The sequence below is a fragment of the Bufo bufo genome, chromosome 4, assembly GCF_905171765.1.
Source record: "Bufo bufo chromosome 4, aBufBuf1.1, whole genome shotgun sequence".
Classification (NCBI taxonomy): domain Eukaryota; kingdom Metazoa; phylum Chordata; class Amphibia; order Anura; family Bufonidae; genus Bufo; species Bufo bufo.
The window spans coordinates 384,305,387-384,323,664 of NC_053392.1; the positions used below are offsets into that span (position 1 = coordinate 384,305,387).

The 18,278-nt window shown below is 46.7% G+C and overlaps 1 protein-coding gene across 5 annotated transcripts in view; it reads right to left on the reverse strand.

The window, feature by feature from the left end:
- The window catches only part of NHSL1 (NHS like 1), a 229,931-nt gene that overhangs the window by 12,421 nt on the left and 199,232 nt on the right, over positions 1-18,278 (reverse strand). For all 5 annotated transcript variants that reach the window (XM_040429214.1, XM_040429215.1, XM_040429219.1 and 2 more), the window contains exon 4: positions 4,620-4,806. In XM_040429214.1, coding sequence (XP_040285148.1) covers positions 4,620-4,806 — 187 coding nt within the window. The remainder of the gene's footprint in view (positions 1-4,619; positions 4,807-18,278) is intronic.

Consider the following 18,278-nt stretch of genomic DNA (forward strand, 5'->3'; position numbering starts at 1 on the left):
CCTGGTCCAGCTTGCTCTACAAGGTGTCTTAATAAGTCTATGGTGCCACAGGCAGAACAGAGGGGGAGCGAGGGCAGGTTCTTCGCCACATTCAGGCCTTAGGTCTTCCAGCATGAACATGCTCACAGCACCACAATTATCATGCAGCACAACTCCCACCCTCCCCCAATAATCCAACCACTCCCCATTGCTCAGGCCATTGTATTGTTTTGTGAGGGAAAGTGAATGACCCTGCATTCATATTGCTGTAAGTGCAAACCCCATGGAAATGTGCCTGGCATGTTTAATGATTGGGTCTGCGTGGGCAGTAGGATAGCGGTTTATAAGCTATACAGGCTCTACAGGATAGACTGAAATTATTCCATAAAATAGGTCTTTATCGCTGATCGTTGTTATTACAGCCATTCTCTTACATTTTATAAAAATATTACACATTTGATATCCGTTTTTCCTAGTAGATACAATGTTCAATACGGACTCCAAGCACTAATATTGGGAACCACAGGTTCTATATAGAAATATATCTTGTCCTTGAGTGTGCTCTATATGTTGCATTCAATGCAAAAGCTTTTGCAGAGGAAACATTTTAAAATGTTGCTCATACCAGTGAAACTGCTGACAAATACTCCTTCTGCAGGATTGCACAGGATCCACCAGAGGGAGCAATTCTTATGTAAATGCTCAGGCAGCTCAGAGGAATGCTATATCTTAGGCCTCTTGCACATGAACGTATTTTCTTTCCGCGTCCGTTCCGTTTTTTTTTTGCGGACTGTATACGGAACCATTTCAATGGGTCCGCAAAACAAAACGGAAGGTACTCTGTGTGCATTTCATTTCCGTATTTCCGTTCCGCAAAAAAAATAGAACATGTCCTATTCTTGTCCGCATTGTGGACAAGGATAGTACTGTTCTATTTGGGGCCAGCTGTTCTATTCCACCAAAATACGGAATGCACACGGATGTCATCCATATTTTTTGCAGACCGCAAAATACATACGGTCGTGTGCAAGAGGCCTTATGCAGGCGGCAACCAAGGCAGATACTCCTTCAGTACTGTGTTCTATGTATGTTGAGAGAAGGGCCTAGATATTGTTCTTCCTTTACTGAACCATCCAAGTGTACTGATTTGGGTGGTTAAAGGGAACCTCTCAGCGGTAAAAAAAACATTCCAAACCGCCAGCAGTACCTTCAAGTAGCCAGCAGTGTGTTTCTAATGATGCTTTTCTTCCTGCAGTCAGATGCAGGAAAACCATTTTTATCCCCTGAGTACGCTATTTTCGAGTCACTCTTGAAGTCAAGCGGGCAGCGGCCTCCTTGCTTCAAGTCAAGGTAACCACGTCCACTTCCCTGCCCCTTCTCCTTGATGTTCGGCAAAGCCAGTAGTCTGTCGTGCATAAGCGGTCAGTCACAGCAAAGGGGCAGGGAAGGGGACGTGGTTACCTTGACTTGAAGCAAGGAGGCCGCTGCCCGCTTGACTTCAAGAGTGACTCGAAAATAGCGCGCTCAGGGGATGAAACGTTTTTTCCTGCTTTTACCGCATCTGACTGCAGGAAGAAAATTATCATTAGAAACCCACTGCCGGCTACTTGAAGGTACTGCTGGCGGTTTTTGCCGCTGACAGGCTCTATTTAAGTGCAAACTTATTTGGTCTTCACAACATTTGTATTTTTTTTCTAACTCTGCCGTTATTAGATTGAATGCTGAAACATTTTTGCATTTGAGAAGTCACACTGTGAATGCAGAAAGCAAAGTGCCTTCAGTGATCAGTCATGTCACCTGAACACAGCTATACCAGCCAGAGCAAAAAGTGAGCACGAGAATAGGACTATTAGGCTTCATGCACACAACTGTATTTTTTCTCTGCAAAATGCGGATGGGATGCGGACCCATTCATTTCTATGGGGTTTCAAAATATGCAGACAGCAGACTGGGGCACATTTACTATTGGCAAAGTCTTCAATTTGCACCTCATTTATTATCCCTTATTAAATCTGGTTTGTCTTTTTTGGGTTAAGTCTGACACCTAGTGGTCGTTTTCTTGTAAAACAGATTCACATTCACTAAACCTGGTCTGAATAGTACGCATTTGAAAATAGGGCACAAGAGAGCTTAATTTTGGTGCACATCTCCATGCAAGTAGGCAAATTGTGGCACAAGGTGTTTGGAAATTAGGCGCAAAAGGTAGAAAACAGAATTTGTCCTAAAACTCAAAATGGGTGCAACAGGTGCAAATGCCTCCAAAACAGGCACAAAACAGTTGGTAAATGAGATTTAAAAAGTAAGACAGTCGGAAACTGGCTTTTTACTCATGAACATATGCGGCGACACTGTAGTAAATGTGCCCCAATGTGTGCTGTTCCCATTCATATGTCAGATCCGCAGCTCTGCAAAAACGATAGTACATTTCCTATTCTTGTCCATATTGTGCACAAGAATAGGCATTTCTACTATCGCGCGGAACGGGAAAGCGTGGGGCGTAAATGGCAAAAAAAATTATATGGCCGTGTGCATGAGGCCAAAGGCCGAGTTTAAACGTGACTTCAAATCCAGTGTAAAAATCCATGTATTACATGAGGTTTTTACCGCGGAACCGCCAGCAGATTTCACCCTCTCCATTACAAAGGATGAAATCCACTGTATAAGGCCTCATGCACACGACCGTTGTTGGGTTCCGTGTCCGTTGTTCCGTTTTCCGTGATTTTCTGCGGACCCATTGACTTTCAATGGGTCCGTTGAAAACTCGGAAAATGCACCGTTAGTCATCCGTGTCCGTGATCCATGTTTCCAGTCCGTGAAAAAAATATGACCTGTCCTATTTTTTTCACGGACAACGGTTCGCGGACCCATTCAAGTCAATGGGTCCGTGAAAAAACACGGAGGCACACAAGATTGTCATCCGCGTCCGTGATCCGTGTCCGTTTTTTTCCTATCATTTTCAAGGCAAACTTGACTTAGATTTTTTTTTTCACTTTTCATGTCTGGTGATCCTCCAAAAATCAAGGAAGACACACGGGAAAAAAAACGGAAACGGATCACGGAACAACGGAACCCCGTTTTGCAGAACGTGAAAATGTGTGCATGAGGCCTAAATTGACATGCTGTGGATTTCACATCTGCAATGCCGCATCTTTTCTGCTGCATTTTATTTTTGTGCAGCGCCGTGTGGCCCCGGCCTTAAAGGAGAAGTTGAGGCTGTCACACAAAAATATATTTGAACGTTACATTTTCTCCCTCCATTCAGATATAAAGCTAAATTCAGAACCCATCTGGTTTCCCGTTACCAGAGTGCACAACATTTTGAGATTGTTATATGAAAACCGTCAAGTCACATGACAGTGGGATGATGCTAAACCGCTGTTTGATTCCATGGACAACAAGCATAAAGCCTCATTCACACATCAGTGTTTTGGTCAGTGATTTCCATCAGTGATTGTGAACCAAAACCAGGACTGGAGCCTCCACAGGCATGAGGTATAAGGGAAACATCTGCACCTGTTCTGTGTTTAGAGCGACACCTGGTTTTGGCTCAGAATCACTGATGGAAATCACTGACCAAACACGGACGTGTGAATGAGACATAATTGTGAAAGCAGCTTAAGACACTAGTGGAAAACAGGCAAAACTTGTAATGCGTCTTTAGATTATTATCCAACTTTTTCTATGCAGATTAAGGCTGGGGCTATAAAGCGATCTTGGCCACAACACCCGTCACTGTGTAGCGGTGCAGCCATTGAATTGAATGGGGGTGTAGCCGACTCTCGTTTTGCCGCGACCGTGATCCCAGGATTGCAAAAGTACCAACACTTTTTTGTGACTCTGGGGTCACATCAACTTGCGAGACGTGCTGCGACCCCTTACGGCTGCACTGCTACACAGCGATCTTTGGTCAATGGATGGGTACTGTGGCCAAGATCACCATGTAGTCCTAACCTTAAACAGCAAATTCCTGTTAAAAGTGGCTACGCTTTAAGGGAACCTGTCACATTGAAATACGTTCCACATTGTAGTCTGTGGGCAGCATGTTATAGAGCAGATTGATATACAGCTATGTCTGTATGCACCATCATACAGTAAAGGCGGTCAGTCACCGAGTAGGCCATGTGACTGAACAGCGAGTGGTGACTGGCCTAGGAAAAGCTGAGAGAAGGCCGTAGCCCTACAGCGAGTGCCGCTGCCATCTCGAACAGCTGATCGGGGGGGGGGGGGGGGGGTCGCAGGTGTTGGACCCCCACAGATCAGATACTGATGACCTATCCAGAGTGTAAGTCATCAATAGGAAAGGGCGAACTTGTGTTTCAAGTTCGGCATACAAGGTTCGGGTTATCTAAGAATTCCGTTATGGATTCTGCTACCACGGACCATAAGTTATGGTCCGTGGTAGCAGAATCCAAAACAGAATTCTTAGATAATACAAGCCTTGTACACCGAACTTGAAAACACAAGTTCGCTCATCCCTAGTCATTAGTATTCAGATTTTGGAAAACTCCTTTAACTACCCAGTAATAATGATGAAAGTTATTTGAGATATTTCTCCTGAAATGTATCACTTATTTCACACAAGTGGACCATGTCAGCAGGTGGCTGTCAGGCACATGTTACACAGTATAGTCTGATCATACCAGTTATGTTTATGGGCACCACATCGGTGTGGACAGCCTGTGCCTCTTGACGCATCTTCTCCTCTGGAGTGGGTAGTGGGAGTGACTTGGACCAGTTGGTGTGGGTATCAGAAAACTCATTAGAAACAGGGGTTTTTGGTCTTTTCTCAGTCAGCAGCCTTTCCTCTTCAGTCGAAGAGAATGAAAACTGTAAAGTAAATATGGATCGTTAGCTTGACTACCATAAGTCTGTAGTTTTAACTTACTATCAATGGGAAAAGATTACTTATGGTTATTCACAGTCAAACATCTGAATCTGTAACCTTCTACTGACAAAATGGTTCTTGTATGTTCAACTATTACATGGATCAAGGCAAATAATTTTTATTTATATAGCGCCAACATATTCCACAATGCTTTACACTCAGGGGGTTCAACTACAAACAGTCATAAATAACATAGCAACAAACAAGTCAACAAGTAAAACAAGGGGAATAAGGAGCCTGCTCACAAGAGCTTACAATCTATGAAGAAATGGGGGTGGACAAAAAGTAGAAGTGCTTGGTTTGTACAATGGTCCAGCCATCTTCCCACAATTGGGAGTAGCTATAAGGCTACACGAGCCAGTCACCAGCTATCTGTATGCTTCTGTGTGCATGGGGTGTGGTGGATCACGATAGATCAGGTTCAGAGGAAGACAAAGAACAGAACCCATGATTTCAGGGCTGTATTTCATACAATTATAAGGACAAGGCAGCTGACAATACGTATTATGTTGCTTTATACATGCAGCACAATCAGCTAATGATAGACTTAGGCCTCATGCACACGACCGTTGTGTGCACCCGTGGCCGTTGTGCCGTTTTCCGTTTTTTTTCGCGGACCCATTGACTTTCAATGGGTCCGTGGAAAAATCGGAAAATGCACCGTTTTGCAGCCGCATCCGTGATCCGTGTTTCCTGGCCGTGAAAAAAATATGACCTGTCCTATTTTTTTCACGGCCAACGGTTCACGGACCCATTCAAGTCAATGGGTCCGTGAAAGAACACGGATGCACACAAGATTGGCATCCGTGTCCGTGATCCGTGGCCGTAGTTTAGTTTTTATACAGACGGATCCGAAGATCCGTCTGCATAAAAGCTTTTTCAAAGCTGAGTTTTCACTTCGTGAAAACTCAGAACCGACAGTATATTCTAACACAGAAGCGTTCCCATGGTGATGGGGACGCTTCTAGTTAGAATACACTACAAACTGTGTACAAGACTGCCCCCTGCTGCCTGGCAGCACCCGATCTCTTACAGGGGGCCGTGATCAGCACAATTAACCCCTTCAGGTGCGGCACCTGAAAGGGTTAATTGTACTATCATATCCCCCTGTAAGAGATCAGGGCTGCCAGGCAGCAGGGGGCAGACCCTCCCCCCCCTCCCCAGTTTGAATATCATTGGTGGCCAGTGCGGCCCCCCCCCCTCCCTCTATTGTAATAATTCGTTGGTGGCACAGTGTGCGCCCCCCCCCCCTTCCTCCCTCTATTGTAATAAATCGTTGGTGGCACAGTGTGCGCCCCCCATTGCCCCCCCCCCCCCCCCTCTATAGCATTAACAACGTTGGTGGCCAGTGTGCAGCCTCCCATCTCCCCCCCCCCCCCCCCCCCATCATCATTGGTGGCAGCGGAGTTCCGATCGGAGTCCCAGTTTATTCGCTGGGGCTCCGATCGGTAACCATGGCAACCAGGACGCTACTACAGTCCTCGTTGCCATGGTTACTTAGCAATAGTACAATAGTAGAAGATTAATACTTACCTGCTGCTGCGATGTTCGTGTCCGGCCGGGAGCTCCACCTACTGGTAAGTGACAGTGACAGGTCTGTGCGGCGCATTGCTAAATGAACCGTCACTTACCAGTAGGAGGAGCTCCCGGCCGGACACGAACATCACAGCTCCCAGGTAAGTATGAATCTTGTACTATTGCTAGTAACCCGCTGCCACCAATGATCGGGGGGGGGGGGGGGGGGGGGGGGGGGGGGGGGGGGGGGGGGGGGGGGGGGGGGGGGCGCAAGATGGGAGGCCGCACACTGGCCACCAATGTTGAAAATGCTATAGAGGGAGGGGGCCAATGATTTGCACCAACGATTTATTACAATAGAGGGAGGAAGGGGGGGGGGGGCGCACACTGTGCCACCAACGAATTATTACAATAGAGGGAGGAAGGGGGGGGGAGGCGGGGGGGGGCACACTGTGCCACCAACGAATTATTACAATAGAGGGAGGAAGGGGGGGGCGCACACTGTGCCACCAACGATTTATTACAATGGAGGAAGGGGGGGGGGGGGGCCGCACTTTCCACCAATGATATTCAAACTGGGGGGGGGGGGGGGGGGGTCTGCCCCCTGCTGCCTGGCAGCCCTGATCTCTTACAGGGGGATATGATAGTACAATTAACCCCTTCAGGTGCGGCACCTGAGGGGTTAATTGTGCTGATCACGGCCCCCTGTAAGAGATCGGATGCTGCTAGGCAGCAGGGGGCAGTCAGGTACACAGTTTGTAGTATATTCTAACTAGAAGCGTCCCCATCACCATGGGAACGCCTCTGTGTTAGAATATACTGTCGGAAATGAGGTTTCACGATCTAACTCATATCCGACAGTATATTCTAACATAGAGGCGTTCCCATGGTGATGGGGACGCTTCAAGTTAAAATATACCATCGGATTGGAGAAAACTCCGATCTGATGGTATAAAAGGGACTCCGGACTTTACATTGAAAGTCAATGGGGACGGATCCGTTTGAAATGGCACCATATTGTGTCAACGTCAAACGGATCCGTCCCCATTGACTTGCATTGTAATTCAGGACGGATCCGTTTGGCTCCGCACGGCCAGGCGGACACCAAAATGACTTTTTTTTCATGTCCGTGGATCCGCCAAAAATCAAGGAAGACCCACGGACGAAAAAACGGTCACGGATCACGGACCTACGGACCCTGTTTTTGCGGACCGTGAAAAAAAACGTTCGTGTGCATGAGGCCTTACTCTAAGCACAAGATTTTTCTTTTTGAGGTGAGCTTCATGCGCGGGTGTCCTCCATGTTTGAAACGGGCAGCACCAGAAGTGAAAACTGGCCCATTAGTGTCAATGGGCTTTCTCATACAAGATCACTCGGAGTGAAATGCAGATTTTGCATCTTTCATTTAAGAAGGACCCCACAGAAATGAAAGGGTCTGTATAAAAAACACAGCCAAATGCAAGTACTGTGCATGAGGGAAAGTCCAATTTTCACCAGTGATTGCTAGGAAATGCTGTATGTTAGGCTACATGCGCACGAACGTTGTTTGTTTCCGTTCCGTTTTTTTTTTTTGAGGATAGGATGCGGACCCATTCATTTTAATGGGTCCACTAAAAATGCTGACAGCACACTGTGTACTATCCGCATCTGTATGTCCGTTCCGCAGCCCCGCCAAAAAAATAGAGCATGTCCTATTCTTGTCCGTTTTAGGCATTGTTACAATAGATCCGCCAAAAAAAAAAAACGGATGGCATACGGATGTCATCCGTTTTTTTTGCGGACCGCAAAACAAATACGGTCGTGTGCATGTAGCCTTATTCAGTTCTTTTCACGTGAATGAAAAACACATGAAAACTGATGTCATCTGCATGGAATAAATGCAAAAATTTAACAGAATTGCAGAAAACACTGAAGCAAAACTGATGGAAAAATGAAATTTTTTCAGGGACTGAACTCATGCAAGTTTAGGGCTCGTTCACACGACTGTGCCGTTTTTTGTGGTCCGCAAATTGCGGATCCACAAAAAACAGGTGCCGCCCCTGTGCCTTCCACAATTGCGGAACGGAATAGGAGGCCATTATAGAATGCGTATTCTTGTCTGCAAAACAGGCAAGAATAGGACATGCCTCATAATTTTTGCGGGGCCATGGAACAGAGCAACGGATGCGGACAGCACACAGAGTGCTGTCCGCATGTTTTGCAGACCCATTGAAATGAATGGTTCCGTATATGGAACGCAGAAAACGTCCCATATACGGAAAGCAAAATACGTTTGTGTGAACGAGCCCTTAATCTTATACTGCTATATTGTGCTCATACTTTTTATATACTGCTATATTGTGATTATACTATATATACTGTGAGGGATTGCTCTCTCAAGCAGGGCGGTGGTGAAAGATTCTTTTGCAGACCAGAGGGTTAAAGTCCAAATTATGCTTTATTTTTCATTACACTCCGGCAATACAGGCAAACCCCAGTTATAGCGCACTGGGTAAAGTGAAGGTCCAGCACTAAAAAAACATAAACCAAACCAAAATAAACACCTGCCCGTCTGGGCTCTGGCTAATACAGTGAAGATCCTAGCTCACCTATTGAGCACAGGTCACACAGAAAAATCGGCTTCTCTAACCCACAGGACAGCCATCTTCCCAGGCATCACTCTCTCCAGACTGCCAGCATGGACTGTGTTTTATTTCCCCTTAATGATCCCAGCTGGCTTCAGCTGGGGATCCCTCAGGCTAGGGGAAAACCTGCCCCGGAATAGGGTGGACTGGGGAGGTCCCTCTACCAAGCCTACCTTCCACAGTCCAATAAAAATCCAGCCCATAAACTTATCAAAACTGTCTCAGCAGCCTACACATTGCTGAGACCATTTTAACTTTCTGGATTTCATTTACATCACCCAGTTGAGGAACCTGGGTGGGATATACACCCCTTCCAGGACTTTACATTTATGTTCACCATACTACAACTGTTATATTGTAATCATACTTTTTATATACTGCTATATTGTGTTTTTTCTTTATATATTGCTATATTGTTGTGATCACACTTTATATATACTGCTATATTGCGATTATACTTTATATACTGCTATATTGTTGTGATTATACTTTATATATACTGCTATATTGTGATCACACTTTATATATACTGCTATATTGTGATCACACTTTATATGCTGTACTAGACAGACTGGCGGCTGTGGCTGAGACTGCTACCACTGACTAGTGGCTGTGGCTGAGATTGTTGGCTGTGGCTTGTGGCTGAGACTGCTGGCACTGACTGTTGGCTGAGACTGCTGGCTGTGGCTGCGACTGCTGGCACTGCCTGGTGGCTGTGGCTTGTGGGTTAGCCTGCTGGCACTGAGTGCTGGCTGTATCTAAGAATGCTGGCACTGACTGGTGGCTGAGACTGGCAGCTGTGGCTGAGACTGCTGGCACTGACTGGTGGCTACAGCTGAGCTTGCTGGCTGTGGCTGAGACTGCTGGCACTGAGTGCTGGCTATGTGTCACTACCAGAGCTTTGGGACGTTCTCACAGCTCTGTTTCTCCACCCCTGTGAGGATTTCACTACTAGAGCTGGGAGGAGTTCTCACTGCTCTGTTTACTTTTGGTTTCCTTCCTCCCAGCTGTTCCTCATGCGTTTGATTTCCCTCTCTTTATATCACCCCTCCTCCTATTGTAGGGCGTGGATTATAGTTCTCATTTCAGTTGTAGCTCTTGCTTTAGTATCTTCACTTGTAGCTATCAGTTCACTGGACCTGTGTTCTGCTGCAGCAAGCACTCTGGATATTGCCAGCTGTCCTTGGATCCGTCTTCTCTGCGGCTGCAACACCTTCAGCTAAGTGTACAGACATTGTTGTGTACCTGATTATTTTCTGACTGGATCTGAGGTGGCCACGGTTCCCTCCATATACTGAGTAGGGCACCGGTGGCCGTGCCCCTTCCACTATTGTAGGGGTTACAGTGGTCATCAGTCTTAGGCACGTGGGCATGCCTCGTTCCGCCATTTGGATCCGGGCATGTGCTTTAGCAGAATAGGGAGAGCTTTGAGGGTCGGACAGGGGTCACCCTTTATCCTCCCTAGTTTGGGTCCGGTCAGTAGCTCTTTTACGGTGTATACTATTGTTGCTCACATACAGCCGTGACATTATAATCCACCAAAACCGTCCTTTTTTGACATGGATCCGCTTTCTGGCCTGGTTGACCGCATGCAGGGTCTTTCTTTGGAAGTAGCGGATCTCCGTCAATCTATGACTCAGCTTCAAGCATTGGGCTCTGCTCCGGCTCATGGAGACTGTTGCGAGCCAAAGGTCTCACTTACGGAAACGTTCTCGGGGCAGTGAGAATTTTGTTCGCTTCAGAGAGGCATGCAAACTCAATTTTTGCTTGTGTCCCTACTCCTCTGGTAAGGAGGAGCAGAGGGTGAGGATTGTCATCTCCCTGCTCAGGGGTAATGCTCAGACTTGGGCTTTTTCGCTGCCATCAGGGGATCCCTCCCTTCGATCCGTGGAAAGATTTTTTGTGGCCCTGGGGCAGATTTATGATGACCCGGATCGTGTTGCTCTGGCCGAATCTAACTTACGTGTTTTATGCCAGAACAAACTGTCTGCGGAGCTTTATTGTTCTGAATTTCGGAGATGGGCAGCTGATTCGGGTTGGAATGATGCTGCACTCCGGAGTCAGTTCTGTCATGGTCTCTCAGAGAGATTGAAAGATGCGTTTGCTTTCCATGAGAGACCAACGTCCTTAGAGTCTGCCATGTCATTGGCGGTACGCCTTGACAGACGTCTAAGAGAAAGAAACGAGACCCCTCTGTCCAGCCATTGTCAGTCTAGGGGCAGTGGTGCGGACTCATTCAGTGTGCAGGGGCCTCATCCTGTCTCGCTCCCCTCTGAGGAGGAGCCCATGCAGCTAGGTCGACTTGCCCCTGATAAAAGAGGATTTAGTACTCAGAGTATGGTGTGTTTTTGTTGTGGGGGCATAGGTCATTTGGCAAATGTTTGTCCGTCTAGGAGATTCTTGAACTGTACTAAGAGCGATAATAAGAGAAAAACCTCAAAAGGTAAATCATCAAGTTCTGCTTCATCTGCTACTTTGGGCAAAGTTGATGTAGGAATTGATGCTTTTCCTCTGACCTGCAGTTCCCGTTTTCTCCTGTCTGCCAGGGTGGCGCTAGAGAGCAAAGTCATTTCTTGTGAGATTTTTGTCGATAGTGGAGCGGCCGTCAATCTTATTGACACTCAATTTGTAGCCATGCATGGTTTTCAGGTTTGCACATTAGAAAAGGATATACCTGTTTTTGCTATTGACTCTGCTCCACTCTCACAGAGATCTCTGAAGGGCATTGTTCACAATATCCGGCTAGCTGTAGGTGACACTCATGTGGAGGATATATCTTGTTTTGTCCTTAACGGATTGCCTTCTCCTCTAGTTTTGGGGTTACCCTGGCTCACTAGACATAACCCCACTATTGATTGGCAAGGAAGGCAAATAAATGAGTGGAGTGACTTTTGTAGAGAGAATTGTCTCACAGCGACTTTTGCAGAGGTGTCTACTAAAACTGTGCCATCATTTCTCTGATTTCTCGGACGTGTTTTCCGAGAGCGGTGTTCAGGAGCTACCTCCTCACCGGGAGTTTGACTGTCCCATTAACCTCATTCCCGGCGCCAAGCTGCCAAAAGCACGCCTCTACAATCTCTCACAACCGGAAAGAATCGCAATGCGAACTTATATCTCCGAGAGTCTCGAGAAGGGGCATATTCGTCCCTCAAAGTCACCTGTGGCCGCGGGGTTTTTTTTTGTTAAAAAAAAAGATGGCTCTCTGAGACCTTGCCTAGATTTTAGGGAGCTGAACCGTATCACGATTCGCGATCCCTATCCCCTTCCTCTGATCCCGGACCTCTTCAACCAAATTGTTGGGGCCAAGGTGTTTTCCAAATTGGATTTGAGAGGCACGTACAACCTGGTCAGGGTCAGAGAGGGGGATGAATGGAAAACTGCCTTTAATACCCCAAACGGGCATTTCGAGAATCTCGTCATGCCTTTCGGCCTGATGAATGCTCCGGCCGTCTTTCAGCATTTTGTTAATAGTATTTTCTACCATTTAATGGGGAAATTTTTATTGGTGTATCTTGATGATATTTTGATTTTTTTCCCCTGATGTTCAGACCCATCAGGATCATCTTTTTCAGGTTCTGCAGATTCTGCGGGAAAATAAATTGTACGCCAAGCTGGAGAAATGTCTTTTTATGGTATCGGAGATTCAATTTCTGGGTTTTCTCCTCTCTGCTCCTGGTTTTCGCATGGATCCGGAGAAGGTCCGTGCTGTACTTGAGTGGGAGCTTCCTGAGAATCAGAAGGCATTGATGCGCTTTCTGGGTTTTGCGAACTATTACAGAAAGTTCATTTTCAATTATTCCTCTGTTGTCAAACCCCTCACTGACATGACAAAAAAGGGGGCGGATTTTTCCTCTTGGTCGGAGGAGGCGCTTGCAGCCTTTTCTAAGATTAAAGAGAGTTTTGCGTCCTTTCCCGTCTTGGTGCATCCCGATGTTTCCTTACCTTTTATTGTTGAGGTGGATGCTTCCGAGGTGGGTGTGGGTGCGGTTTTGTCCCAGGGCCCTTCTCCTGCCAAATGGCGACCCTGTGCCTTTTTCTCTAAAAAAACTCTCCCCGGCAGAGAGAAACTATGATGTGGGAGATAGGGAGTTGTTGGCCATCAAGTTGGCTTTCGAGGAATGGCGCCATTGGTTGGAGGGGGCCAGGCACCCTATCACCGTTTTTACCGACCATAAGAATCTGGCATACTTGGAGTCGGCCAGGCGTATGAATCCGAGACAGGCCAGATGGTCTCTGTTCTTCTCCAGATTCAATTTTGTTGTTACATTCCGACCTGGGATAAAAAATGTGAAGGCTGATGCTCTCTCTCGCTGTTTTCCGGGAGGAGGAAACTCCGAGGACCCGGGTCCCATTTTGGCGGAGGGGGTAGTTGTTTCTGCTCTATATTCCGATTTGGAGGCCGAGGTCCAGGCTGCCCAGACTGAAGCACCTGCCCGTTGTCCTTCTGGGAAGTTGTTCGTGCCTCCTGAGCTACGTCACAAACTCTTTAAGGAGCATCATGATACGGTTCTTGCTGGTCACCCCGGGAGTAGAGCCACGGTAGATCTCATTGCTCTGAGATTTTCGTGGCCGACTCTTCGTAAGTCGGTGGAGGGTTTTGTGGCTGCTTGTGAGACGTGCGCTCGCGCTAAGGTCCCTCGTTCATGGCCTTCAGGTTCCCTTCTCCCGTTACCCATACCTTCCCGTCCTTGGACACACCTGTCCATGGACTTTATCACGGATCTTCCTCGGGGAAGTCGGTGATCCTGGTGGTGGTGGACCGTTTTAGCAAGATGGCTCATTTCGTACCTTTCCCTGGTTTACCCAATGCTAAAACGTTGGCGCAAGCTTTTGTCGACCATATTGTTAAATTGCACGGCATTCCCTCTGATATTGTTTCCGATAGAGGCACGCAGTTTGTGTCCAGGTTCTGGAAGGCTTTCTGTTCTCGCCTGGGGGTTCGGCTGTCCTTCTCTTCTGCTTTTCACCCGCAGTCGAATGGTCAGACTGAGCGCCTCAATCAGAATCTGGAGACATATTTGCGCTGTTTTGTGGCAGAGAACCAGGAGGATTGGTGTTCATTTCTCCCTCTTGCTGAGTTTGCTCTGAACAACCGTCGTCAGGAATCTTCTGATAAGTCACCATTCTTTGGTGCATATGGGTTCCATCCGCAGTTTGGGACATTCTCGGGAGGGGCTCTTTCTGGTTTACCTGAGAAGGAGAGATTTTCCTCGTCTTTGTCTACCATTTGGCAAAAGATTCAGAGTAATCTTAAAAAGATGAGTGAGAGGTATAGGCGTGTGGCTGATAAGAGACGTGTGCCTGGTCCGGACCTGAATGTGGGTGATCTGGTGTGGTTGTCTACAAGAAACATTAAACTGAAGGTTCCCTCCTGGAAATTGGGTCCCAAGTTTATTGGGCCTTATAAAATCTTGTCAGTCATCAATCCTGTTGCCTTCCGTCTTGATCTTCCACGGGTTTGGAAGATACATAATGTATTTCACAGATCTCTCTTAAAACCATATGTCCAGCCCACGGTACCCTCCTCTTTGCCTCCTCCTCCGATTTTGGTTGATGGCAATCTGGAGTTTGAGGTTTCCAGAATTGTGGACTCTCGCATTGTCCGCGGTTCTCTTCAGTACCTCGTTCATTGGAAGGGTTATGGTCCTGAGGAGAGGATGTGGGTTCCGGTGTCGGACATTAAAGCCACTTGCCTCATCAGGGCATTTCATAAGGCTCATCCTGAGAAGGTGGGTCCTGGGTGTCCGGAGTCCACCCGTAGAGGGGGGGGTACTGTCACTACCAGAGCTTTGGGACGTTCTCACAGCTCTGTTTCTCCACCCCTGTGATGATTTCACTACTAGAGCTGGGAGGAGTTCTCACTGCTCTGTTTACTTTTGGTTTCCTTCCTCCCAGCTGTTCCTCATGCGTTTGATTTCCCTCTCTTTATATCACCCCTCCTCCTATTGTAGGGCGTGGATTATAGTTCTCATTTCAGTTGTAGCTCTTGCTTTAGTATCTTCACTTGTAGCTATCAGTTCACTGGACCTGTGTTCTGCTACAGCAAGCACTCCGGATATTGCCAGCTGTCCTTGGATCCGTCTTCTCTGCGGCTGCAACACCTTCAGCTAAGTGTACAGACATTGTTGTGTACCTGATTATTTTCTGACTGGATCTGAGGTGGCCACGGTTCCCTCCATATACTGAGTAGGGGACCGGTGGCCGTGCCCCTTCCACTATTGTAGGGGTTACAGTGGTCATCAGTCTTAGGCACGTGGGCATGCCTCGTTCCGCCATTTGGATCCGGGCATGTGCTTTAGCAGAATAGGGAGAGCTTTGAGGGTCGGACAGGGGTCACCCTTTATCCTCCCTAGTTTGGGTCCGGTCAGTAGCTCTTTAACGGTGTATACTATTGTTGCTCACATACAGCCGTGACACTATGGCTGAGACTGCTTGCACTGATTGGTGGCTCTGGCTGAGGCTGCGGCTGAGACAGCTGGCACTGAGTGCTAGCTCTAGCGGAGACTGGTGGCACTGACTGATGGTTAAGATGGTTGGCACTGACTGGTGGCTGACACTGCTGGCACTGTGACTGATGGCTGTACGACTGGCACTGACTGCTGGTGCTGAGACTGCTGGTAGGGCAGACTGCTGACAGGGGCTCCTCTCTATATGGCTGATAGTGCTGGGACTGACAAACAGAAAAACAGAAATGGTGGCGCTCCGACCTGCTTGCCGGTGCGCTGGTGTGAGCGGTGCAGTCGTTGTGTTATTATTAGGGTTATTCCTGCAGTATAGAATTCTTTTGCTAGAGGTAGTTGTGCATTGTGTGTGTGTGTGTATATATGTATGTGTGTGTGTGTGTGTGTGTATGTATATGTGTATATATATATATATATATATATATATATATACAGTTTTTGTTTTTTATTAGTTTTTTTTTACAATGTTCACCTGACAGAGTAGATAATGTGATATTTTTATAGCGCAGGTCCTAACGATGCGGCGATATTTGCAGATCCGCTAAACACTTACGGACTTGTGAATGGACCCTAATTAGCCTGATCAGGTTCCTGCCTTTAACAGGAGCCTGATCAGGATATACCATGGCAAGCCGGATGCCTGTGAAGGTGTCCAGTTGCCATGGTAACCATCAGGACGCTGCCAAACCGCAGCGGCCCGATGGGGGTGGAAGGGAGCTACCTCCCTCAGTTTACCCTTCAAGAATCGGCCGCTGCCACAGCAGAGCAGCGGCCCGATGGTTAGCCCCTCCATAAAGCGGTCCCTAAGGACCACTGCATGGAAGGGGTTAAATGGCCGACATCGGTGCCAGCACCGATGTCCGCCGTTTCAAGCAGAGTGTTAGCTGTACATTACAGCTAACACTCTACCCTGCTGCCGCTCTGCCATCCTCAAAGGGTAGATAGGTGGTGGGGGGGTATGCTGCGTGCTCTGCCATCTTGAAACGTGGGGCGCTGCACGCTCTGCATCTTGGCATCTTGAAAATGGGTGGCGGGGTGTTGTGTGCAGGAGCATTAACCCTTCAAGCATCGGCCGCTGCCACAGCAGAGCAGCGACCCGATGGTTAGCCCTTTCCAGGGGTCTCGGAGATATCTATGGGTAGTCAGACTGCTGACACCCTGCAGTGAAACCTGTGTGTAGCGATGTGTCCGTGTGCAGCGCTGTGTCCTGATTGTACGCCCTGCCGCGCATACCCAGTGCAAAACTGGTGACACACGTGGACACAGCGTACTCACACAGGGATTTAATTATTATAGATACGGCAATGCTACATTGTGATGTTAGCATACATTTACTATTACCTTTTTTTTTTTTTTTATCTGTAACATATCTAAGAACAGCATAGTGAGATTACCCAACATGGCTTCCTAGGGATACCTGTGACTCATCAGGGCAGCCCCTTTGTGATCTATCAGAACTGTCTCTGCTGTCTGCCCTCTGGCATATATAGCTTGAAAAGCCACCACCACCACCAACCAGCTGCAAAAATATAGGTCAAATATGTTCCTGGAATTCATGTTGAGAGCTTTTGTGAAGAAATAGCAATACAAGGAAATGCTTAAATGTTAAATTTTTGTGTTAATGCAAAAAGGAATTTCTGCACATCTGTCATCTTATTTATCATTATTAATGTAGTATTATTGATTATTTAATAAAATGTTACATCATGTTTCTTTAAAATAACTTGATCACAGGATGTATTATTGTTTTCAATTACCATTCAATCTCCATGAACTGATACATTCACCCTATACACCATTATTTAGATGTTGAAGACAGTATTTATATTTTGAATGTGTGTGTGTATATATATATTACACTGTGTGTGTGTGTGTGTGTGTGTGTGTATATATATATATATATATATATATATATATATATATAACACACGCACACACACTCTGTGTATATATATATATACATACATACACACTATGCCAAGTTATTGTACATACAATGCACTTTAATGGTACCAGACTGACGACCGTCGTGCTTTGCAGCACGGTACAGCATTACAACTTCGCTGTTGTGTGGTTGTGGTAAGTGAAAATGCTTTCTAAATATTCTATACATAAAGCGTCATCTATACGATCATGACCCTACCCTTCAGTTACAGGTCATGTGGCATGGATACCATTCATAGTATGAAAAACTAAGAAGCCATAAACTGACAAGTATGTCTTAGTAAAACCACAAAATATCATGACCCCTTCAGAATCTACTTATGTATATTTATCTATAAGTCAATATAGAATCTACTCATGTCTAGATTTGGGAGAGTTAGGGTCCATTCACACGTCCGTGTGTGTTTTGTGGATCCATGGATCCTCAAAACACGGACACCGGCAATGTGCGTTCCGCATTTTGCAGACCGCACATCACCGGCACTTAATAGAAAATTTTCAATTTTTTTGGGGAACGGAATTGCAGACCCGGAAGTGCGGATCCGCAATTCTGGATCCAGGCAGCACATCGTGCTGCCCCATAGAAATGAATGGGTCCGCAATTCCGTTCTGCAAAATGCGGAACGAAATTGCGGACGTGTGAATGGACCCTTAAAGGGATTGTCCAAGATTAGGAAAACATGACTGCTTTCTTCCAAAAAACAGCGCCACATGTGTTGTGTCTGGTACTGAAGTGAATGAGATTGAGCTGCAATACCAGACACAACCCACAGACAGCTGTAGCAGTGTTTTTGGAAGAAAGCAGCAATGTTTTTCTACTCCTGGACAATCTCTTTAACATAAATACATTCGGTTAATACCTGGAATATT